The 24,176-nt window shown below is 37.9% G+C and overlaps 1 protein-coding gene across 1 annotated transcript; it reads left to right on the forward strand.

Annotated features, from left to right (window-relative positions):
- The first annotated feature begins 857 nt into the window (after nt 1-857).
- LOC146167999 (solute carrier family 22 member 4-like) lies at nt 858-21,872 on the forward strand. The gene is made up of 13 exons (XM_083386189.1): nt 858-1,023; nt 1,124-1,173; nt 1,576-1,698; nt 2,615-2,718; nt 3,205-3,359; nt 3,687-3,855; nt 14,865-14,994; nt 16,316-16,422; nt 17,448-17,580; nt 17,668-17,749; nt 20,786-20,968; nt 21,462-21,594; nt 21,749-21,872. Exons 1-13 carry the CDS (start codon nt 858-860, stop codon nt 21,870-21,872), a joined length of 1,659 nt encoding a protein of 552 aa, XP_083242315.1.
- Nucleotides 21,873-24,176: the final 2,304 nt, after the last annotated feature.

The raw sequence follows: 24,176 nt of genomic DNA on the forward strand, positions 1-24,176 counted from the left end.
CCAGGACTGCCATTCCCATATAATATGCATTATAAAAAAAAAAAATTTTAATTATTTTTTTTTTTTTTTCAAAAAAAATTTTTTCTTTATTTTTTTTTATAATTTTCTTTGTTTTTTGTTGCTTTTTATTTATTTGTTAATGTTTTTGAAAAAATTGAAAAAAACAGGATGGCAGTCATGGGCCACCATAGATATGGCAACAAAGCGGTCGCGGAAAACGCTAAACGCCGCGGGCACCGTTAAACGACCTTTTTCTTTTCCTGCCCGTCTTATTTTTTCTCGTTGCCGCCTCACATGACAAAACAATCACTAACTGTTTGTGCGCCCCGCGTGGCATGTGTGTTAAGTTAGTGAAAAAAAAAAAGTGAGCTTCGTAGTGAAATAAAGAAAAAGGGAAAAACATTTTGGGTGTACGCTTGGCGAAGTTTGAAACCTCGCTCTCACTTATAGGTGTTAAGTTTTGCGTTGATCTTAACTGTTTTGATATGGCGCGGTGCATAATGATTTATTTAAAATGACAAATAAATTTCATGCCTCTAAGTAAACTGCGTTTAAACGTGTATTTGAGCGAAATTAATTGCGCAATTTTTTATATGCCTACAAATGAAGATGGGAGTTTTATAGGCAGCGGACGACTGTTAGTGCGAACCCCTTAGAAGAGCACGTTATAATGAATTACGAAACTAAATATGACAGCGTGGCAAAATTTTCTTACCTTAAATATAAAATGTCAGATCCAGTAATTTTGGTTTCACAAATATGTGAAAATTTGTTTTAACTAGCTGAAGTATCACCTATCCACAGCAATAAGCCAACTAGCATAGGGTTTGCCTTCTTGCTAGCAACTTGCATTGACTATGTCATACGAAGATCATCTTCGAGAGGTGGGAGGATTCGGTCGTTTTCAGAAGTTTCTATGTTTTTATCTTTTGCTGAGTTCTGTCCCCAACGGCTATTTGGTGCTGAGTATTATCTTCACAGGTTACAATCCCCCACTGCGCTGCTATGAGTTGAACGACGCGGGTAAGTCACATCCTGTTAGAGCCGCTGTTGCAAATTGACTCTAATGAATTATACATCAGCGTAAAAGCACGACGTTTAACATAATGTAAATTGAATATAGGTGAGAACGTAACGGAAAGGGCGCAGACAGTTGCTACAACAATCAAAACGGTATTTTTTTTACCTCTAACCTGTTTTATTTACGCGGTTTTCAAAATCGTTGATATTTTGAAAATACTTTCCTTAATATGCCTGTTGAGATGTGCTCACATTTAGATTGTGAATTTTACACACACTTTTATATTGTACGACCTTAATGGCATAGCGTTATGACCAAAAACGAGTAAGGCACAACCGTTCAACTGACTGATTTGCCTTCGGTTTGTTGTTGGTTTTCTACAGTTCGGACGGTTACGATCGCAGTGATAACTCACAAACTAAATCAACCCCTTTGTACCATTTCATGCTCCTGGGAAACCGGTCGAGATACTTGATTTTTATTATTGAATTACAATTGAATATATATTTTTTTATAATGAGCATAATTATTTGATTTACATTTTTCCGATTCAGGAATTTTGGAAGGTTGAGCAAATTATGGATTGTCATAATTTTTCAATTCCATCGTTGAATAAAAGTTGTTTGTTTGGAGTCACGTACGACATAGAACCCGGACGATCGACCTTTGTTACCGAGGTACCATCATTTGCTGCAAAAAAACATTATGATAAAATACCACTATATGATATGTCTACTTTTGCATTTAAATCTGCGCTAAAGGTAGATTAAACAGGGATATGTAAAGACATTGTACTGTAAGCAAGGCATTGTCCTATATATTTTGGCTTTCCTACTATATGTAAATACAAAAAAATTGATTTGCCTGTGAAGTTGGCATGCGTTTTTAGTGAATCTTCTCGGTCCAAACGCGCCTTGCGCCTGGAAACTCTCCAATTGGTAATTAATTTTCCTAGTAGAAACTATTATTCGTAGTAGAAACTCTCTGAAAAAATGTTTCTCCAGCTTAATCTACATACTTTTTCGCGGATGCAACGTAGAGCAACGAGAGTATCATCCATAAGCGTTCGTGCATATTTTTGTGTCCCCAATGCGTTACGTCTTCTTCCGAAATGTTTTTTAACTTTAAACCAAACACACTCATTTCTTAAGGGTGTGCGAGTTACTGCTTTTGTGTGTATAATTTAACTGATTTTAAATTGCATAAAAATCCTAGGTCCCCCACTAAATTTAAATGAAATGCTTAAAAGCCCAAGCACATTTGTCTAACAAATTAATAGTAAAAAAAGCATTACGGCCAGCTGAGCACTTGTCAGTTTGGATTGGCCCGCGAATTCAAGACATTTTTTCGTCCCTATCTTTAAACAATATTTGAACTTAATATATTGTTTACATACAGAAAATAGTAAAACCATACGGCTCAGCATATCCCATTGGTAGCAATATTTCAGAAGTTTGCGTTTTTAAATGCCTTTAGCATGGCGTGTTCAGTGCATAGATTTATGTGGGTTGGCATTAGAAGCACAAAAAGCTTAGCAATACAAACTATAGCCTATGCGTGATATTAAGCAAGGTTATTTTACCACTTTTTTAGTTCAACTTGGTTTGTTCTCGAGCTTCGATGCGTCCCATGCTTACATCAGTTATGATGTTTGGTGTCATGATTGGGTCATCTTTAAGTGGTCTCTTCGCTGACAGGTGGGTCCTACATTCAGTTTTACTACATTTGACCAACTCTTTTCGCACAGCACGGTTTGGACACCCTTATCGCTACACAAGTTAATTGCAGGAAACAGCTGGCGATTGTTAAAATGAAACATCGATTACCCTGCCACCCTATAGGTTCCTATAGAAGCAATAGCTTTGTTGAACCTAAATCTACGAAAATCTGGTTAACAAGTAAATGATTGATGGATTAATTAATTATTTTTTGTCACCAATCGGTTGCGCGGCAAACTTGCATGTTCCCCGTAGGCATTAGGTTTCGCGGGACTTTAAACTGTTTTTATTTGGTCGGGAGTTCATCGTCAGTGAAACAAGTTCTGAAACATATATTTGTTTTGTTGCGAATTAATAATTATTAATTTATTGCACATATTCTTAATTATCGCCCCACATAGTGCATTACAAGTTGTTCAACAAGCATTTCCTAAACTTTTTAGATTTAGACTTGAACATTTGCAGGTACGGGCGAAGACCGGTGTTTTTGATAGGAACCGTGTTTATGTTCTTGTGTTTTGGACTGTGCGGATTTGCCTCATCTGTTGAGATGCTAGCCGTCTTTTTATTTTTCGCTGGGGGCTTCAACCTTATAAACTACGCCACAGCATTTGTACTCGGTGAGTCCACATGTACGAGCTATTCCCTTCTCGAACAAGTTTATCTTTAATAGTCGCTACATTATAAATTATTCGACGTTTAATTGCAGTTATGATAACATTCATGTATGTCTAACTTAGAAAAAGCTTAGAAAATTACTTTTTTTTGTTTTGCTTTTAAACCAATAAATATTACAGTTCAGACCGTGTAAATCTTTCGTATTTATGAACGAATTCCAAGTCGAACATTACAATGTGGCTAGAGGCCTACTATTTCTTACAGCTGCTGAAACCTCCTGGAGTGACCAAAAAGGGAGTAAACCTTGAATTGCAATGTATTTCTAACAGCCTCTGAAATCACTCGGGCTGAAAGTCGGGTGACAACCGGAGTCCTAACCATTGGTGGATTTGCAATGGGTTACATGATCGTACCTCCTGTTGCATATTTCATAAGCAACTGGCGTCACCTGTATATCGCCATCTCTGCTAGTGGCATATTCTTCATTCCATTTTACTGGTAAGGGATATACAGCTCGCTTCAATTGTGACAGACAAAAGGTTTGCAACAGCTGGTTTACGGTCCAAAAAAATGTCGACTTACGACGCAATCACGAAGTGCCTATTGATAAACAATAGCTGCTTTTCAACCTGTTTGCCGGAATATTGCTTTTTGGTTTAGAGACCTTTTTCAATAAGCCTACACCGGGGGTGGGCAAATATTCAATGGAAGAGCCATTTGCACAAAATACAAGTACCAGAGAGCCTCAAAATTATTTCAATACAAAAACGGTTAATATTGTAAATTCAGCAATAATAACATAATTGTAATATAACAAAACGGTAAAAATTAACGAAATAATAATAACGGTAATAACAAAATAACACGCACAACCTTTCTTAATGTCAGGCTTTTGTTTGATTTGCTAATCTCAGAAACCTTAGTAATGAAATTGCCTTAACGTGCAGCTTATTAACCCCCTGTATTATATGTCTAATGTTACGCCATAAGCGAATGCTTACCTAACTAAAACGTTAATAAACGGAATTCTTGGTAGCCACAATTTTTTTGGAATTTTACGATTCGACTAGAAGAGCCACAAAAAACATGCCGGGGAGCCGCATGCGGCTCGCGAGCCGCAGTTTGCCCACCCCTGGCCTACACATACAAAATATTTAAATTAATAGAATCACTAATGTAGCCCTAGCCCCCAATGTATATATTTAACGGAATTAAACTTTTATGTAATATTACAGTTTGTAGAACTTTTACAATTGTTAAAACCTTTTACCTGTAGCTTTGTTCCCCGAATAAACACCAAATAGCTCCTCTTAAAAAACATTGCAATGTTTATAACAGTGGTTATTGGTTATTAAATCGTATAACTTGTCCTTTTATGGAAAGGGAGTTTTGACATAATACGTGATGCTATCGTACTATCTAGTCTGATTGTTTTTTTTTATTAGAACATTTTTTATCCTTAATGGGGTTAAATGGAAAACATTAAGCACTTACCAGAAGTTACGACACCGTTGAGAACCACTGGCTGAGAATGTAGGAAGGATAACTGAGGCAAGTCCCGTGATCGTTGCAGGGCTGAGACTTTATGTAGTATAGGTCCGTGCAAATTTAAAAGATTAACAAAAATAACGCTCGGCTGCCCTCATTATGTGTATTTATCGCATAACTGTTTTGTGATTTAGTCGACTGTAGAAATTGTGTAGGCCTTTTTGACGGTCCATGGCGTCTTGTTAAATATATTTTGGTAGGTAAGTTTCTAACATTTCTGGGATGTCAATAAAAAAACGGTTGCGAAAGACTGACAAACAAACACGACGAATTTTTAGCATTATGCTTTTGTATTTAAGATGTTGCGCATTACCATTTGACATTGGAATTCAGCACTCGCCGATAATAAGACTTCTTTTGTTGACCTAACTTGAAAAAAATTTTACCCCAAAATGCTTTTGGCGGTAGAACTTATTTAGATTTGGTTAAGTAAGGTTAAGTAATGCATTGCTAAACGAAGAAACTTGTTAGTGTCTTTCTATGAACGCGGTCAGTCTTTTGTTCAGAGCATTTTTTGGTGTTTTGCTAACGAGCGATGAAACGCAAATAATTTTTTTTTTCGGTGCAAAACTCTCGAAAAACTTTCTCGTTGAAATCTGAGTTTTAACGTAATTAAGAAAGTAGTCGTTAATTACAAAACTGCATTTTTACTACGGGTCGGGAAAGTTTGAATATAGTTTAGACCAGGGGTGTCCAACTCAAACATGCCGGCGTGCCAAGTTTTTTTTTTTTTTTTTTTTAACTTTTTTCCGTGCCAAAGTTTAGTAACTTTTTTTTTTCTAACATTTAAAGGTTTATAACCACATGAAAAACATTTCCTTGTTTAGTCAAGCAAACCATTAGGGCAGTGGTCGGCAAACCTTTTTTTTTTTGCACTCTTTTTAAGGTGAAGTATTACACGGCGCCTAGATGGCCATAACACTGCCATACCATAATGTAAAACATAGTATAAAACAAAGAATATACGCGCGAAGCGCGAAAATTTGGCGTATACATATAGTTCAAGTTGGCAAAAAATATAGTTCGACATGTAGGCTGCTCAGGACCACATTTGGCACGTGGGTCTGAACCACGCTGAGACAATATGAACATTCTAAGCCACATGTACTTTTAAAACAAAGTGCAATAAATGTATGGCTATCACGCGGTCCACAACACAACTACACGATAACACTAAACTATTCAACAGATTGTCGACCACTACATTACCTTTAGCTGTGTAGTAGCAGTGCGCGTTATTACATCTAAGTGTCCTTCGGTGAGCTGACTTTGATACTTACACCAAGCTATATAATTATATGAAGGCTTGCGTCCAATCCAATTGTTAGTTGTTGTAATTCCCGCGATTGTTATATAATGTGAACAAACAATGGTAATTGGCTGTATAACAAATTTAGTATTTCTTGACAATTGGCCGAATAACAAATGAAATATTTTTGGGGGGCTTGCGTGCCATTTTTTATTACGTGGCGTGCCACATTTGGCACGCGACCTAATAAAAAATGGCACGCAAGCCCTAGCCCTCCCCCAAAATACTAAAAGTGTTATTTAGCCAATTGCCAAAAAAGCTAAATTTGTATTTAGCCAATTGTCAGAAAATACTAAGTTTGTTATACAGCCAAATGCCATTGTTTGTTCACAATATAAAACAATCGCGGCAATCACGACAACCAACAATTACTTTTGATATAGTAACATTACTGTGTGGAGGCTAGCATTCACATAATACTATATAGCTTGGTGTGAAGAAACAAAAGTCAACTCACCGAGAGACACTTTGATGTAGTGATGCGCATTTCTACTAGACCAGTGATTCTTAACCTTTTTTCAGCCGCGCCCCCCTTTGGTAATTTTCTCATGCCTTGCGCCCCCTATGAAAATATTTCGGCATTTTGCAATTAAATATCACTAAGAAAACAGGAAAATAGTAAACGGTGTTGTTGGTCGCGCGAAGCGCGAAAAATTTTGAGTTTTATTTCGAATTGGCTAAACTGCAACCGAAGAGGCGTTTCGCATTGGGCACACAACAAATTGCGCGAGCTCGACACATTGATTTTATCGAGCTGATTTAGACGAACGTGTTGCGAGGGCATTTACTCCACAGTTGTAAGAGTTGTATGATGTCGAGCGCAAAAAATGTCAAGCGCAAATATTAAACATTGCGTTATCTTGTTTCAAAAGATGTAACGACACACAATACAACGGCAATATTGCAAAAACAATATAGTTTCGCGCAAAAAAAGTTCGACTCCCCCTGTTGCTATAGCCTGTTATCATATATAAAATATGGATGAAAAATAGTCCGAAAGAGCGATAGCTTTTATCGTTTATCTATAAGTTAATTTAATAGGGCGGTGATACCGTGAAAGGAATTAAAAGATTCGCGCGCGAAAATTTTTGCAGTTTTAATGTTAAAGTTGGCAAAAAACAGAGTTTGTATGTAGGAATTATGCCTAACCCAAACGAAACCATTAAAATCACTGCAAAAAGTTAAAATATTGAAGTCGAGCTCTCGCCCCCCTTAGAATTGCTTGGCGCCCCCCGGTTAAGAACCGCTGTACTAGACAGTTTTTTTTCAAGTTTAAATAAACGTTCTTATTTTTGGTAAAAAAGCGCTTTTATGATTAAAAAGACAATAGGGTGTATCTTTATAGAATCACAAACCATCGGCGGCTTTTTATCCAGTCGATCACTGCTCCGCTGACGCGTATATTAACAAGTAAAACTCATAGTTAAAAACATGAGTAAAAACAGGATCAGACGTTTTGTTTAAAGGAAAATATATTTCGCCAAAGTGGCATCATCAGTTCCTGTAAGAGTACAAATAAATAAAATCAGAGCGCAGCCATCAACAAACCAATAAAAGTAAACAATAAAAAATTAAAACATTATAATAGACTAAAAACGCAATGAAAAGCACTACAGCCTCGCAGGCAACACGACTGGGATAAATGAGTAGGCGACGCAAATAAGTGGAGGAAGGGGAAAAAAATACATATGAGCAGTGCGAGATGCTAGACGGTAAAATGCGGCTCGAATGGGTAGCGATAAGATAGCGGTTTATCTTATTCGCGGTAAAACCATTTTTTGGATGTTAATGGTTGCGTTGACTACCTTTAGCCACTTTGCTTCACATATGTCCAACTTATTAAAAGGTGGTTTTTCTAAAAATGTTATGCTGAAACACTCTGCAATGGTAGGCCTCTGCCTCAGCATGGACATGTGTTTGTCAGCGAAGTGGCGCAGAAGTGCTGCTTTGTCGTTATTTTATTTGTACTTGAAAGTTTTCCATACTGCTCTATGGCCTCTTCACCTTGTTGCAAATGAATTTTTTGTTTGCCCGACGTATCGTTCGCCACATTGCCGACAGGACGCCATGTAAATACCATGGTCGTTGCAGCAAAGTGCTTGTTTCAGTGCTATGTTCCCATTGCGAGTGGGAACTGTGAAAACCTTCGAGACCATGCTCTCTGCCTGTTTATAATGATCGCATAAACAGCAGTGGCCGCACGGGATTGACTTTCCAGTGGAAGGGATGGTACTTGCCGGTTGACTAATTGCGCGGTAGTTGGTAAGTACGCTTCCAAGTGTCGGAGGTCTTTTGTAGACAAGCATCGCTTGTGGCTGCAGCCTTCTTTTGTCTAAGGTAGTTTTAAGCAGCTTTGGAAAGGCTGTGGGCCAAACTACAAGATCCTTTCTGTTTTTCTTTGTCTGCCTTTGGCGCACTTTAGATTCAAACTGTGCTGCAGTTTTTAACGTGACTTTAACCATCCTTGGAGGAAACTGCGACCGCAGACATTTCTTGCCGAGATTTTGAAGGCTCAGTGAGTAGTCTTCCTCCATCTCGTTTAGTCGTCTAAGGCGTGTCGCCTCTCCAGTTATGATTGATTTAAAAACGGAAATGGGGTGGTGGGAAGTTCCGTGTAAGAACTGCCGATGTTTTGCAGTTTCTTTTTTGAAATCCTTTAGTTTGAAGCCGAAGGGTGATTCTGCACATGGGACATGGAGTACGTCAAGAAACTCGACCTGTCCACGTACGTCGGTTGTACAGAGGGAACGAAATAGGAGACGGAGTCCAGCAAGTGCCTTTTCCAAAGATGTTTGAATGTGTCTGTTTGCTGCTCCGCCGGCAACAATCCAGACAATGTCATCGATGAATCTTTTAAATACTTGTGCTTCCTTTAAGGTTTCAATCCATGGTTTTATTATATAATGCATTGTAATGTTAGCCAGCGATACTGAGTGGTTATCGCCTGTAACTATACCATCTTTCTGCTGGTAAAAATTATCTCCATGCTTCGTCACCACGCTCTGAAGCGTTAGAATCGTCAGATCTACAAGTTGGTTTTGCGCTGCCGTGGTAAAGGTAGATTGCTCTTGTAAGGCTGCAGCTACAGCTTTCTTGACGGTTGCTCTTGGTAAGTTTGGGTACAGCCCCACCACATCTGCTGCTGTAACATATATTCGTTTTCCGATTTTACGTTTCTTTTGAATGCAGTTACCTTTCCATTTTTTCACTTCTTCTACGTATTGTCTACTGTCTGCACAGCATTCGTCTATTCCCGTTTTACAATATTTGACTGCAATAGGATGCAAAATATACTCAAGTAAGGCAGTGACGCGGGAAGTGGTGATGTTTCCTGCCGCTTGAACGAGCCGAATAGGAATGTCGCGTATCGTAGTTGATGCTAGCTGTTCTTCCGTCAACTTGTGTGTTTTAAATAAGGGGTACGCATAGGCCGGCTCGTCATTGAAAAAATATTTCGCAGACGGCCCGGATACCTTGTGGTATATACCCCCGGTGATTTTAACCCCAACGGAACAGAGAAGTAGGTCGTCCGAAATGGCGTCTTGTGCATGCAACATCTTCACTGCATCTTCGCACGTCTTTCGTAGCGCTGTACATCTGGCTTGAAAAGTTCTTTGGTTGAGGTTTAAACTTTGGAAATCATGAAGTGCATTTTCCACAATAAAGTTATAATCTTCATAGTCAACCACAATGGTTTTGCCATCTTTGTCAGCCCGACAGATTACTAGCGTCCGACTGGAGGTAAGGCGCTTGAGGTACTCTAGGCTATTTCGGAGGGGGAATGATAGGTTGTTTCTGCCTTTGTATTCTTTACGCACGGTCGCAGCTACGTTTCGCAGTTTAGCTTCAGCCAGTTCCACGTAAATAACTGTTTCCAAATCTAATTGATCTCTGTGGGGTCTGGAAAACTTGGGAATTTTCAATTTGTAAGGTGGTATAAAAATATTGGTAGAATCTTCCTTATCTTTGAATACGTTGGCCCATTCAATACGTCGAATGTGCGATTGGAAGTTAATCCATTCTTTGTCCCTTATTGCATTACTCCAGTTCGGAGTGGGTGCAAAGTTTAACCCTTTTGCTAACAATAATTTAGCGTTAATATCCCTTATTTAAAACACACAAGTTGACGGAAGAACAGCTAGCATCAACTACGATACGCGACATTCCTATTCGGCTCGTTCAAGCGGCAGGAAACATCACAACTTCCCGCGTCACTGCCTTACTTGAGTATATTTTGCATCCTATTGCAGTCAAATATTGTAAAACGGGAATAGACGAATGCTGTGCAGACAGTAGACAATACGTAGAAGAAGTGAAAAAATGGAAAGGTAACTGCATTCAAAAGAAACGTAAAATCGGAAAACGAATATATGTTACAGCAGCAGATGTGGTGGGGCTGTACCCAAACTTACCAAGAGCAACCGTCAGGAAAGCTGTAGCTGCAGCCTTACAAGAGCAATCTACCTTTACCATGGCAGCGCAAAACCAACTTGTAGATCTGACGATTCTAACGCTTCAGAGCGTGGTGACGAAGCATGGAGATAATTTTTACCAGCAGAAAGATGGTATAGTTACAGGCGATAACCACTCAGTATCGCTGGCTAACATTACAATGCATTATATAATAAAACCATGGATTGAAACCTTAAAGGAAGCACAAGTATTTAAAAGATTCATCGATGACATTGTCTGGATTGTTGCAGGCGGAGCAGCAAACAGACACATTCAAACATCTTTGGAAAAGGCACTTGCAGCACATGGACTCCGTCTCCTATTTCGTTCCCTCTGTACAACCGACGTACGTGGACAGGTCGAGTTTCTTGACGTACTCCATGTCCCATGTGCAGAATCACCCTTCGGCTTCAAACTAAAGGATTTCAAAAAAGAAACTGCAAAACATCGGCAGTTCTTACACGGAACTTCCCACCACCCCATTTCCGTTTTTAAATCAATCATAACTGGAGAGGCGACACGCCTTAGACGACTAAACGAGATGGAGGAAGACTACTCACTGAGCCTTCAAAGTCTCGGCAAGAAATGTCTGCGGTCGCAGTTTCCTCCAAGGATGGTTAAAGTCACGTTAAAAACTGCAGCACAGTTTGAAGCTAAAGTGCGCCAAAGGCAGACAAAGAAAAACAGAAAGGACCTTGTAGTTTGGCCCACAGCCTTTCCAAAGCTGCTTAAAACTACCTTAGACGAAAGAAGGCTGCAGCCACAAGCGATGCTTGTCTACAAAAGACCTCCGACACTTGGAAGCGTACTTACCAACTACCGCGCAATTAGTCAACCGGCAAGTACCATCCTTTCCACTGGAAAGTCAATCCCGTGCGGCCACTGCTGTTTATGCGGTCATTATAAACAGGCAGAGAGCATGGTCTCGAAGGTTTTCACAGTTCCCACTCGCAATGGGAACATAGCACTGAAACAAGCACTTTGCTGCACCGACCACCGTATTTACATGGCGTCCTGTCGGCAATGTGGCGAACGATACGTCGGGCAAACAAAAAATTCATTTGCAACAAGGTGGAGAGGCCATAGAGCAGTATGGAAAACTTTCAAGTACAAAGAAAATAACGACAAAGCAGCACTTCTGCGCCACTACGCTGACAAACACATGTCCATGCTGAGGCAGAGGCCTACCATTGCAGAGTGTTTTAGTATAACATTTTTAGAAAAACCACCTTTTAATAAGTTGGACATATGTGAAGCAAAGTGGCTAAAGGTAGTCAACGCAACCATTAACATCCAAAAAATGGTTCTACCGCGAATAAGATAAACCGCTATCTTATCGCTACCCATTCGAGCCGCATTTTACCGTCTAGCATCTCGCACTGCTCATATGTATTTTTTCCCCTTCCTCCACTTATTTGCGTCGCCTATACTCATTTATCCCAGTCGTGTTGCCTGCGAGGCTGTAGTGCTTTTCATTGCGTTTTTAGTCTATTATAATGTTTTAATATTTTATTGTTTACTTTTATTGGTTTGTTGATGACTGCGCTCTGATTTTATTTATTTGTACTCTTACAGGAACTGATGATGCCACTTTGGCGAAATATATTTTCCTTTAACAAAACGTCTGATCCTGTTTTTACTCATGTTTTTAACTATGAGTTTTACTTGTTACTATGATTAAAAAGAATTGGTTCGGTTACGAAACTTTGGCACGGGAAGAAGTTATAAGATAAAAATTAGCACGCCGGCATATTTGAGTTGGACACCCCTGGTTTACAGATCGAAAAAATAAAGAGTCTCCAATCTGATTCCTACAAAATAAACCGAGTTCGTCTAAACCCGTGTCCGCCTTAAAGTATTAGACTTATATTCAACCCATCCATGCAACTAAAGGAGGGTTGATGGTCAGATGCACTCATAGGTGTGTCATATACCGCATCAACTTACAAAGCGGGAGTGAAAAAATGTCCAGCGTATGCCACACACCTTTACAACTTAAATTTTGCAGTCTCATCGTCTCCGAACTGGCTGCTGCATAAGAGGCTCCAACTTCGCATCCCCGATTAAGTCTGTGTTGAGTTTAAAACGAAAATATGACGTTGTTTTTTTTTTTTTGAGAACATTTTTAGGTTATTGTGTAACGTAAGGGTAATTTTAAACTTTATCCAGTTTACGAACTAGAACTTCAAAAGTACATACTTCATGCAAACTAATTTCGTTAGTGCATACTAAAGTTTAATCAAATTAAAACATACGCCAAACAAATAAAAGATTTGAAAGTGGTAACCATTTTTTCGTCTTACCTTAAAGAGTTTTTTTTAATAATATGGACACCGTTACAAATCGACTATGAAAACCAATTCATTTCACTTTATTTCGCGATTCAAATTGTTTCACGTCATGGATCCTAACTATATAGTTTCAGGTTCAAGTGACAGTCCAATGCAGCTTTGTTTATTTAAATTGATTGTCTTACATGACATTTGACTGAAGTAACATACATTTTATTTAATCCACAAACTTTGGTGCATTTGCGGACTTCAAAGAACCGTCGATTTTTTATTCCATCTATACCAGTGGTTCTCAAAGTGAGCCACTTGGCTCCCTTAGGGAGGAATTTTTAAATTTTGGGAGGAAATTTGTTCCAGGGAGAAAAAATAGATAATTTTTTTGATGCACTGCGTATTGCATACATAGCACTGTAAACGTTTTACATATTTGGGGTGCAGTTCAGGTATTTTTCTGGGTGCACTTTTGAAATGTTGAAAAAAACTCGCGGGTGCACTTACCATACTTTCCGCAGTGGACTGTAGTGATTGTGTTGTAAAAAGTGTATTAGACCCATAATTATAATCTGTCCATTGTTTGTTCACAGTTACATATTAATCTATTGCAGGGCTCGGTAACCCACGGGCCGCCAATGTAATTCTTTTGGCCTGCCGCCGATTTGACTATCTAGGCACGAGTCCATTTAACATACTTTTTGACTATATTTTAATTGTGTAGGGATAAGTGCAAAAATTTTTCGCCCTTCGCGCGACTCATCTTTAAACATCCGGTTTGTTTACTTTTTAAAGCTGTATTTTGAACTAAATATTCGACATATATTTTTTAACATTTTTTTTTCAGCAATGTAAAAACTTGCAAGAAGAAATTTAATAGAAATGCCACAAAAAATTGAGCTCGCTTCGCTCGCCAGGTGTGCCTTACATTAAAAACTATAACAAACACTGAACTAGATTAACTGTTAAAGTTATCGCGTCTCCTCAAGTTTTATTACACTTTTCATTAGAAGTATTGCGGCGACATGTGAACTCGAATTTTAAACAAACAAACACTTTGTTTCGCGCTTTGCGCCAGCAATTTACTGCCTCCTTATATTTAGTTAAACACGTTTTTAAATGCAAAAGAATATCCAAGGCCCACTTGATTCACATATGTTCTAAAATTTTAATAACACAGTTCTTAATAACATTTTGTGCGGCCCGCAGAGACCCTTCTGAGTTTGGTTTTGGCCCGCAACCAGAAAAAGGTTGCCGACCCCTGGTCTATTGTTTCTTCACAGTTACACCCATTAAAGAAATATAAACCATTGCAGGCATTTTACATTGATATTACATCAATACCTACGTTATACGTTCAAACAAACTGAACTTCAGACGATTAGCGCATCCAAAAGGTAGAACACCTTGTGTTTTTTTCTTGGGGGAAATTAATAGTATTTGGGCTTGTATGGGAGGAATTCGTAAAAAACTTTGAGAACCACTGATCTATACCCTTTCGTTATCAAGCTGTGTAATACATGGAGACGATTTTACAAGTTTATTAGTTTTCGGCGTCAAAATGATTTTCCATGGTAAAACAGATGTTGTAATAAAAATATTTGCGGTTTTCTGAATCTGTTTTCAAAAAAGGCCAACCTAGAGTTTTTTACATTTCGAGTAGGCTAACGGCTAAATCTGTGGTTTCCAACCTTTTTGTCGGTACCTCTTTGTACTATATACCATATGCAGCAATAACACATAGCAAAGATCTCCAGTAAGAGAATAATATTGTGACACTTATTACCCGTACAAATTACAAAATTCCCCCTGGTGGGAAATTTTTCCCTGGTTGGAAACCACTGGGCTACATGGTCCAAGCCAACGTTCAAAAATGCAAAAGTTCATTGATTTTTACCTTTACTGTATCTTTGAAGGATAATTCCCGAGTCTCCGCGGTGGCTTTATGCCAACAATCGAACCGAAGAGTATAACAGAATAATGTCAGAAATCGCAAAACGCAACGGAAGATGCTTTAACTCTACAAGCTATTCACCGGTTCCCCAGGTTGGTAGATTGGAATCAATTGTATTACATGACGATACCTTATAGTTACGCCACTATAGTCAAAAACTAAAAAGTCGTTTGATGTAGTACTTATTGTAGCGTCTACTTCCGCGTCCAGGCCTACTTCAGGTTTGACAATTCGAAAACGCACTCTCCTACACAGTTCTCTCCCCCAAAAACTCCACAAAGGTATTCAACCAAAACTTTATTATTGGTGACACGCTTCAGGCTTGAAATAGCAGGACGAGCAATTATGTTGGCGAGTGAGCGGTTTTCTAAAATCAACGAATAGGCACATTATATATACATTTTACAACACAAAACAACAAATCTCACCGAAACGTTTGTGCCTGGGTCTTCAATTAAGTATGTGTCGTTGTTAAGCCACGCTGTAATTAATTATAACATTATATTTAGGCTAGTTATTGTTGGCACCATGAAAACAATTGCCGTAACAATGAACACTAATGGCGATTCTTAAAATTACTACACCCTGAGTTATTTTACAACAGTCAACACAACACTTACCAAAATATTAGCTTGGGTTTAAATAACTTTCAATAAACACAGCAAACGTAACTTTACACAGTTAAGCTTTTAAATTATTTCTGTAAAGGCATTAACAATAAAACATTAGCAGCTTAAAAATTCAGCAAACAAAACGGCTACGTTTCCAACAAAAAACGAGGCGACATCGTGACCGCATGAGGTTTCTCACCAATAAAGTAGATTTGCGATGTAACACTTATGTTACGTTCAACTATTTCAGAACTCTACTTCACGGCTTGTCGGTTGCCAAGCGCTACAATGCGTGTCTTTTAGTTGTATTAAAATTAGTGAAGTAAAATAATAAAACACTAAATCAACGAAAAACGGCCAACGCTTCAAAAGGTGACAGAAACGTCAATTCCCAGGGTTTTTATAATGATACCAAGCTAGCCCCAAAACACGACTGCCAGCATTGGTTTTCGGGTACGCCAATTACAATAACGAGAGGAAAAAAGGTGTGTGTGTCAAACGTAACTAATTATTAGGTACCAACGGAAAATGTTACAAGATAAGAAATAAAGCGTGAAAGGTGAGGTGCAAAAGTGGAAAAGCGATATAATTTACGTGAGTGAGAAAGAAATAGGAAAACGAAAACACGCGTTCAAATGATAAAACTGAGAAACAATAACGCACACACAAACGAAATAATCGGTGCAACACTTATTCCCTCTTGATTTACGCTTTAGAAATAGACAGAAAACTCATGCCAAAAAGTGCAACATACCAAGTAAAAAAATATAAAAAAGTTCTAAACTGGATTTTTTTATCTTAGACATCAAAGCCGCCCAACGATGTTCAACGTAAGCTCAAGAAAGAATTCGTGCGGTTTATTTGTCACAAAGAATTAACTTTCCGCTTCTTGAATATGAGCTTTACTTGGTAGGTTTAAACACTCAAAATCGAACTTACCTCAAAATTATTTTATTAATTTTACCCAACTCAGTGTGACTATTGCATCATTACCACCATCGAAAAAAATGTGATAAGATAACCTAACTGTTTTCAAATGAATTTTATTGAACGAAATGTTTGCGAACCAACACCTGATAAATGTAAATATCCCATAAACCAGTGCTTTTCAACCTTTAAAATTTCCATCCGCAGTTTTTTATTTCGGAAAAATTTCATCCGCACGAAACAAGCACAGTAAGTTTGCAACCTTTATTTTTTTCCTTTAGTTTATTTTCAATGAAAGGGTTTGTGTATTAAAACCGTGTGCCTAAGCCTTGGCCGATATAAAATAAATAGCTTAAGCTGCAATGAACCACTATAAGAGACTATATTATTGTACCTGTAACGCATAAGTGGTCGCATTAGCTTATTTGATTACTGTATTACACATAATAAAAGATAGTAATGCACCATTTGCATCCACACATTAATCCGCACGACGTTAGTCATCCGCTTAATAGTTTTATAATCCGCAAGTGCGTACCATACCACGGGTTGAAAAGCACTGCCATAAACCAACAGAATTTATGGCCAAGTTGCAAATTGTTAAATTTTACAACCAATGATGAGGCAAAATGCTTGGATACTTACTTTACTTATGATAAATGAATCTCCTTACCAGGTAACATTATGATATCAAGTACGCGAACTATGTCGGTATTTTAGCAGTCATTTAAAAATAGTATAATGTGCCATATCGCGTTAAATGGTTGCCAGCCTAGTAGCCTTGACCTCTACTAGACGAATTTTAAGTAATCTTAAAAAGTGAATTAAAATTTCAATTTGTTTGTCTTCAGTGAGAAATAAACCAACACATACGATGTATCCGCATATTAACAAAAGCACATATTAGGTAAAATATTTTGCGAAAATCGCTTATCCTTGAAAGTGTTTACGGGACAAAATAGTTCAAAGTATACCAAAAATCGAGCTATATATTTTTATATTAACAGGTTTGCAAATGCCATAATCTATTATGGTTTGTCGCTAAATACTTCAAATTTGGGAGGCAACGCCTATCTTAATTGCTTCCTGGCGGCTCTGGTAGAAATTCCTGCTTATGCGTTCGTCCTGGCAACACTTAATGTATGTCTCCGGTTCATTTTCTGCGTTAGTCTTAACATAGTTAAGTTTTAACAATAAACTGCCCTAAACGGCACGGATTTAATGCAGAAAATCGGAAGGAAAACTACAGTGGCTACTTCAGTTCTGGTTTCAGGGGTCGCCTGTGGACTTGTTCCCTTTGTTAACGAAGGTTTTGATTTTTATTAATTTGTTTTTTTTTTCATCACACAAAAACTTTAACCTGGAATAAAAACTACCTCTGTGTTTCTTTTGTATGTGTAAATATAAAAAAAAATACCAGAGTCGAAAATTTCCAATTCATAAACATATTTTAGTGTATTTCTAAATAGAGAAATCAGGTGGCACTGTATAAAGACAAATTGTATTTGATTCTCGACAAGCTTTCGCACAACCGTGCTTCATCAGGTCAAAGTATAAATGAAAACAATTAAAATGCACGTAAAAGCACAGGCGCAAGTAAAAGGCGATAAGAGTAGTGACGTCTAACATATCCACAGGCACATGCTCGCAAAAGCGTGTTACCGACGCAAAAACAATTATGCTACGATGCCTGCGCTTTAAGGTACGATGGGTGTAGTACAGCCTGCTATGAGGTGTAGTGTGACATAAAGCCCAAATCCCGATTGAGCCCCACATTAATGGCATCGAACTTTTTAATTATGTTTTGTTCGACTGTGAGCCTCGCTTGGGTGCCGTTACTTACTTTTTTGATCACCGAAACTCTAAGGTCTTTTACACTGTGTGATCCTTGGTTAAAATGTTCGCCAACCGGTTTCTCCATATGTCCATGCCTTATGTCACTTTTATGTCCATTCATGCGCTTTCTGATTGTTTGTCCAGTTTCTCCAATGTATATGGTTCGGGGACATTTGACGCATGTGATTGCGTAAACCGCATTGGTGGTATCGCAGTTGTAATTGCCGCCGACTTCAACGCTTCTGCCGTTCGGTCCTTCAATGATGTGACTTCTATTGATATGTGAGCACAGTTCACAACGACTTTTCCCGCAGGGCAGGGTACCAAAGTTTTGCCTTTCGTCTTTAAATTTGCTGGAGACGACTATGTTGCGCATGTTGCGCGGTTGCCGATAACTTATAAGTGGCTTTAAACGAAATATCGAAGCGGTTATTGGATTGTTATCCAGTATTGGCTGCAGGTCGGCGATTATGCGGTTCAGGTGTTGGAGCCGCGGATTGTACGTTAGAACTATGGGGGTCCGGTTGTTGTCCTTTTTGGTTGTGGGCGTCAGGAGGTCTTTTCTGTTGCTCATTCTGGCTTTGGTGATCTGGCTTTGCACTAAGTTTTTTCTATAATTCAAATTCTCAAACGTCAATGCAAGCTTTTTTAGTTGTGCTGCTCTGTCTTCGGTTTCGGAACAGATCCGGATGTATCGTAGTGCTTGACTGTAGACTATTGATCTGAAGATGTGTTTCGGATGAAAACTATCTGGATTTAGAAAGTTTCCACTGTCCGGCTTGTGGTAGACCGTGGTCTGTATTAATCCACCTACAATTGACGCCGTTGTGTCTAGAAAGTTGACTTTGGTTGTTGAGTGTTCCAACGTAAATTTGATGTTTTGATTTGCCGAGTTAAAATCGTTAAAGAACACCTGTAGTTGTTGCTCCCCGTGTGTCCAAACTAAAAAGATGTCATCGATATATCTTAAATAGAGCCTTGGTCTTAGCTGGCAGCAACTGAGGAAGGCATCTTCCAATACTGACATGAATATATTGGCGTACTGTGGTGCCATTCTAGTTCCCATGGCGGTACCTTTTAACTGTAGAAAGTGACGGTCGTCGAACGTGAAGTTGTTGTGTTCTAAAATGAACTTTGTTAGTTTACCGATGGCGGTGGTGTGTGGGAAACTAGGCAGACGCTTGATTATTGCGTCAATGCCATCGCCTTGAGGAATGCTAGAATACAGCGACTCGACGTCCATCGTAGCCAATATCGTGTCGTTTGGAAGGTCGATGCAGTTTTTAATTTTCGCAGGAAGTCCGTTGTGTCGAGAACAAAGCTTTTGGCTGCTTGTGCGTACGGCTTCAGAATGTCTTCAACGTAACCTGAAATATTTTCCGTCAGTGTCCCTTTGCAGGATACTATAGGTCTGCCCGGGTTTTGTTGTTTGTGTATTTTGGGGAGCAGGTAAAAGACCCCAGGTTGCGGATCTGGTGGGACATTGGATGTAATGTCTAACTGCATGTCTTCTGGTATTGTTTTGCAAAGTTTGAGTAGATCTTTCCTAAATTTCGGTGCTGGGTCGGTCGAGAGCTGTTGGTATCGCGTGGTGTCATTCAATTGCCTGTAAGCTTCCTTTATATAATTTGTGCTTTTACGCCTGTGCTTTTACGTGCATTTTAATTGTTTTCATTTATACTTTGACCTGATAAAGCACGGTTGTGCGAAAGCTTGTCGAGAATCAAATACAATTTGTCTTTATACAGTGCCACCTGATTTCTCTATTTAGAATTAGGACAAATACGGCCATATACAAAGATTAGTGTATTTCTGTTTCCTTAATTGCTAGATCATATATTTCCTAATTGCCACTGTATAAATTTTAAGTTATGCAAAGTTAAAAATTTGTTTTACGTTCGAATATTTAGCAGAATAAACGTGCAACTTAATTTAACTCTTAATATCCCAACTTATTATATGGGTTTTATGTTGCCTGGTATAATTTGGAGCTAAAAACTTTGGTATATTGTCAAAATACTTAACCCACACTTTGAAACTTTGTTTGATGAAGTCGACAATTTTCCATATTTAGGTAAATTGCCTGACATTGCGTTGAATTTGCAATTACTTTTGTTGGCAATGTTTTTTTCTTGGACTAGTGTTTTTAAACATTTTCAGTTAACATTTTAAGTAAATTATTTTTGCATAATGTGCTATTTATAAGTTTCTGACAAAAAACAAACAAACTTCAACACAATGGTAAACCGGTTACGAACGTTGTATTTCTTCGTATTTTTGAATTACACTTGCCACTTGGTAGTTTACCTGCAGTCGCGGTTTTTCATATGCCTGACAAACAAATTCTCAAAAAGACATATTTGATCGTGGTGTGGTCGCAACAAGGTAAAGTACAAATTATGCGCGATACACTGTAAAAACAGTGCTTTAAAACACAAAGCACCCTCCAATGCCAAAATGCCCCCATTAAAGCGAAACACAGCGTTAAAAGATTTGTTTATTTTTGTAGTGAACACGACCGCGTCGGTTGCTATGGCGATGATCGGCAAGTTTTCTATTTCTTTATGCTTCGTGGTCATCTACATATATGCATCGGAGCTCTTTCCCACAGTGGCCAGGAATAGCGTTGTGGGATTGTTGTCTATGTGTGCCAGAGTTGGTGCCATTGTTGCACCATTAATCAACTATGCAGGTAACTAAACCAATTTTTCGTGTCAAGATAGGCTACATTAAAAAACTCCCCACAAAATGTTTAACTCGTGTCTTCAAAACCTGTTCCAAATTACGGATTTAAATAACAAAAAAATCAGGCCAAAACATTTGCTACACTCTTGGTTTTTATGACAGTGACCTACGCAATTAAATAGGGGCTTCTATGCCGCCGAAACAACTCCAATAAACAAATTGTTCACAATATAGCTTCATGATGGATCATTATACTTCGGCTTATCTTTAAAACTTTAATTGTTAATTTTGAATTTAATTTGTTTACGATGTAAATGTAAATGAAATTTAACAACTTTCATTCTGAGAACCGCTTATATGTTTTCGTAAGCTACCGTTGGTCAAATTTTGGTGTTTATTTCTTCCATCGCATTTGCATACGGCTTTCCACTTTTTTTTATTTTCCTTTAGCTTTGCAAGATTACTATTACCGGTAATAAGATTTTATGTTGATGTTCCAGGCGAAACAAACTATAAAGTGCCTTACGTTGTGATGATGGGACTTGCAGTTGTATCAGCTGCTGGGACGCTTTTTCTGCCTGAAACTAGCAAACATCCAATGCCAGAAAACCTTGAAGATATGCGAACTTACAGGTAGGGCAAATAGCTGACATTGGTTTACCATCTTCTTCATCGTAACACGTTTATGTCCACTAATGTGGGCAACTTTAGGAAACCTTCATTTACAGGGAATATACTTTGTTCTTGAAGTGCCGTTTTATAACAACTTAAGTATTTCTATTAACAGGTTAGGGAGAATCTGCGGTAGTGGGTGTTACGATGATAAATCAGATAAAAGGAAAGTGGTATCAACTAGTTCGCCTAACGACTCAAGTGGAATTTACCCAAAGTTGTTGAAGGAGGAGAAATGAAACATCTAGAGTATAACTAGAAAATATACAGGCAACATGTACAGTATATGCTGCAAACAACACTTTATAACAGTGTTGTAAACAAGTCATTTTGAAATAACTTAAGTCCCAGTCAAGTCATTTGAAAAATAACTTAAGTCCAAGTCAAGTCTTTTGCGAAAATAACAAGTCAAGTCCCAGTCCAAGTCATCGGTTGCCCAAGTCAAGTCCCAGTCATGTCATTATGAGAGCAAGTCAATTTCAAGTCATGTCATTGACATAAAAGTAAATTGTTAAACTATTGAAATTGGTAAAATTGTCCGATCATAAGCAAGAATTTAACTAAAAAACTAACACAAACGCAATATACAGCACTTAAACTGTTTAATGTGCAAAACTTAAAATAAATTTTAATGAAAAACACTTAATTTAATCTCAAGTTATTTGACATAATGACTTGACTTAAGTCCAAGTCAAGTCATTTGTCCAAAAGACTTAAGTCAAGTCAAGTCAGTTTGGTCAAAAGACTTAAGTCAAGTCAAGTCATTTGAAAACAGTGACTTAAGTGCATTTAAGTGAAGTCAATGACTTAAGTCATTACAACACTGCTTTATAAACCAATCAACGCCTAACAAAAATGCTTACATTTTCTATAACCGTTGAATGATAATAATATGTTTCAGGGTCCATTTTTACCTCTAATAATATTTCAGCCGAGCTTGTCCATTTTTATATTTCAAATATAAGCATGAAAACGTACTTTTAAGATATTTAAAAAAATCAATATTCATGCCTTATTGTTTATGTCTTTTGTAATACTAATATCTTAAATGTTTTCGCTTTTTATACAGTCTTGTTTTCGTCACGTATATCTTTGCGATTGTGTTATTTGAGTAAATTTTGTGTTGTTCTGACTGATGCAACGAAATCGAATTTAGATTTGATAGAAAAAAAAATCTGATCGATAAAGTTGAACAATCGAAAATGTCTCTGATGATATTTTTATAACTTGCGACCGCTCGAAACAGCTACATAGACCCATATACTCGGTTCCTGGCCAATTCCGTAGAGATCTACTTAACGCTGGGTTACTGTGGTTAATTTAAACAAAGGGACTAACCTGCATGCAGTGAAGCTATTTTTTAAATTACCGGTAGCCAATATTATATTTATCTATACCACCATAGTATTAGGAGTCCAGTGGTGGAATTCAACCGTTTTGCAATGGTTCGCGCGAACCGATTACTATAAGCGAATAGTTTGCAGAACCGGTTTCTCACCAACTTTATATTATAGTAGGCTACAGGCCTAATGATTCCAATATAGTCAATTTACATACCGTTATCAGTTGTGGTTAGGCCTAAAGGCGAGCTGGATAGCCTACAGGTAGTAAGGCTGATAAAAATATTACCAAAATTATTTCTTTTTTAAATACCCGTACAACGAATAAAGTAACCTACAAAAAACATGTTTTACTGCCGCAAATATAAATGCGTAATCTTGTGGCAGTGTAGACCTTTCTGTTAAGACCTGTTTCGCATGCTATTCCTACTAAACATATCCAAAAAAATGTGGGAACACACTTTTTGTTGACTTCGATCTAACAATTGTTTCTGACTAACTTTTGGGAGCTGAAACTAAAAATGACATCAGTTTTTTTTCTATCACGTTAAACCTAGGCACCCAGGACCGGATTAAGGTTTTCATAGACCTGGGGCTGTAGGGCATTCAGAGGCCTATTGGTCGTTTTTATTATGTTTATGTTCCAACCAGAATTAACATGAAATAAGATTTTTTCACTTATCAAACAGATTCATTTAACATGTGTTCTTGCTTTGATAAAGCAAAGCTGTTAAAAACTTTAAAGCGGTATATTTTTTCTAAAATCTCAAATAGAGATAAGGAATGCAACCTATTTTGGTCCATAGACAAACGCATTTGGTTTAGTACTCTTTTAAGCAATGGAAATGAGCGTCGCCTGATTAATTAATAATCATCAGATAAAGATGCTTTGTTAATGCAACAGATACTTTAGAAAACATGAACTTATTTTAATTATTAAATCTAAACATTTGGGCTCGCCGTTTTGTTTTGGACGCCCTAGTTTAATCGGCGCCGTTAGGGCTTTGCTGTTTTAGTACCGGATTTTTGGTCTGGTTTCGGGTTATTGGTCTGTAATGGGTGGGATTATAAAATGGTTTAGGGTTATTAGGGAAGTTAGTGATGTACCTAGGGGTGGGGTTTGGGGTTGATAAAGTGTTGAATTCATAGGCCTGATTCTGACCTATATAGGTCTTATTCCGACGGATTTCGGACTTATTCCAA

The sequence above is a fragment of the Ascidiella aspersa genome, chromosome 1, assembly GCF_963924565.1.
Source record: "Ascidiella aspersa chromosome 1, kaAscAspe10.2, whole genome shotgun sequence".
Classification (NCBI taxonomy): domain Eukaryota; kingdom Metazoa; phylum Chordata; class Ascidiacea; order Phlebobranchia; family Ascidiidae; genus Ascidiella; species Ascidiella aspersa.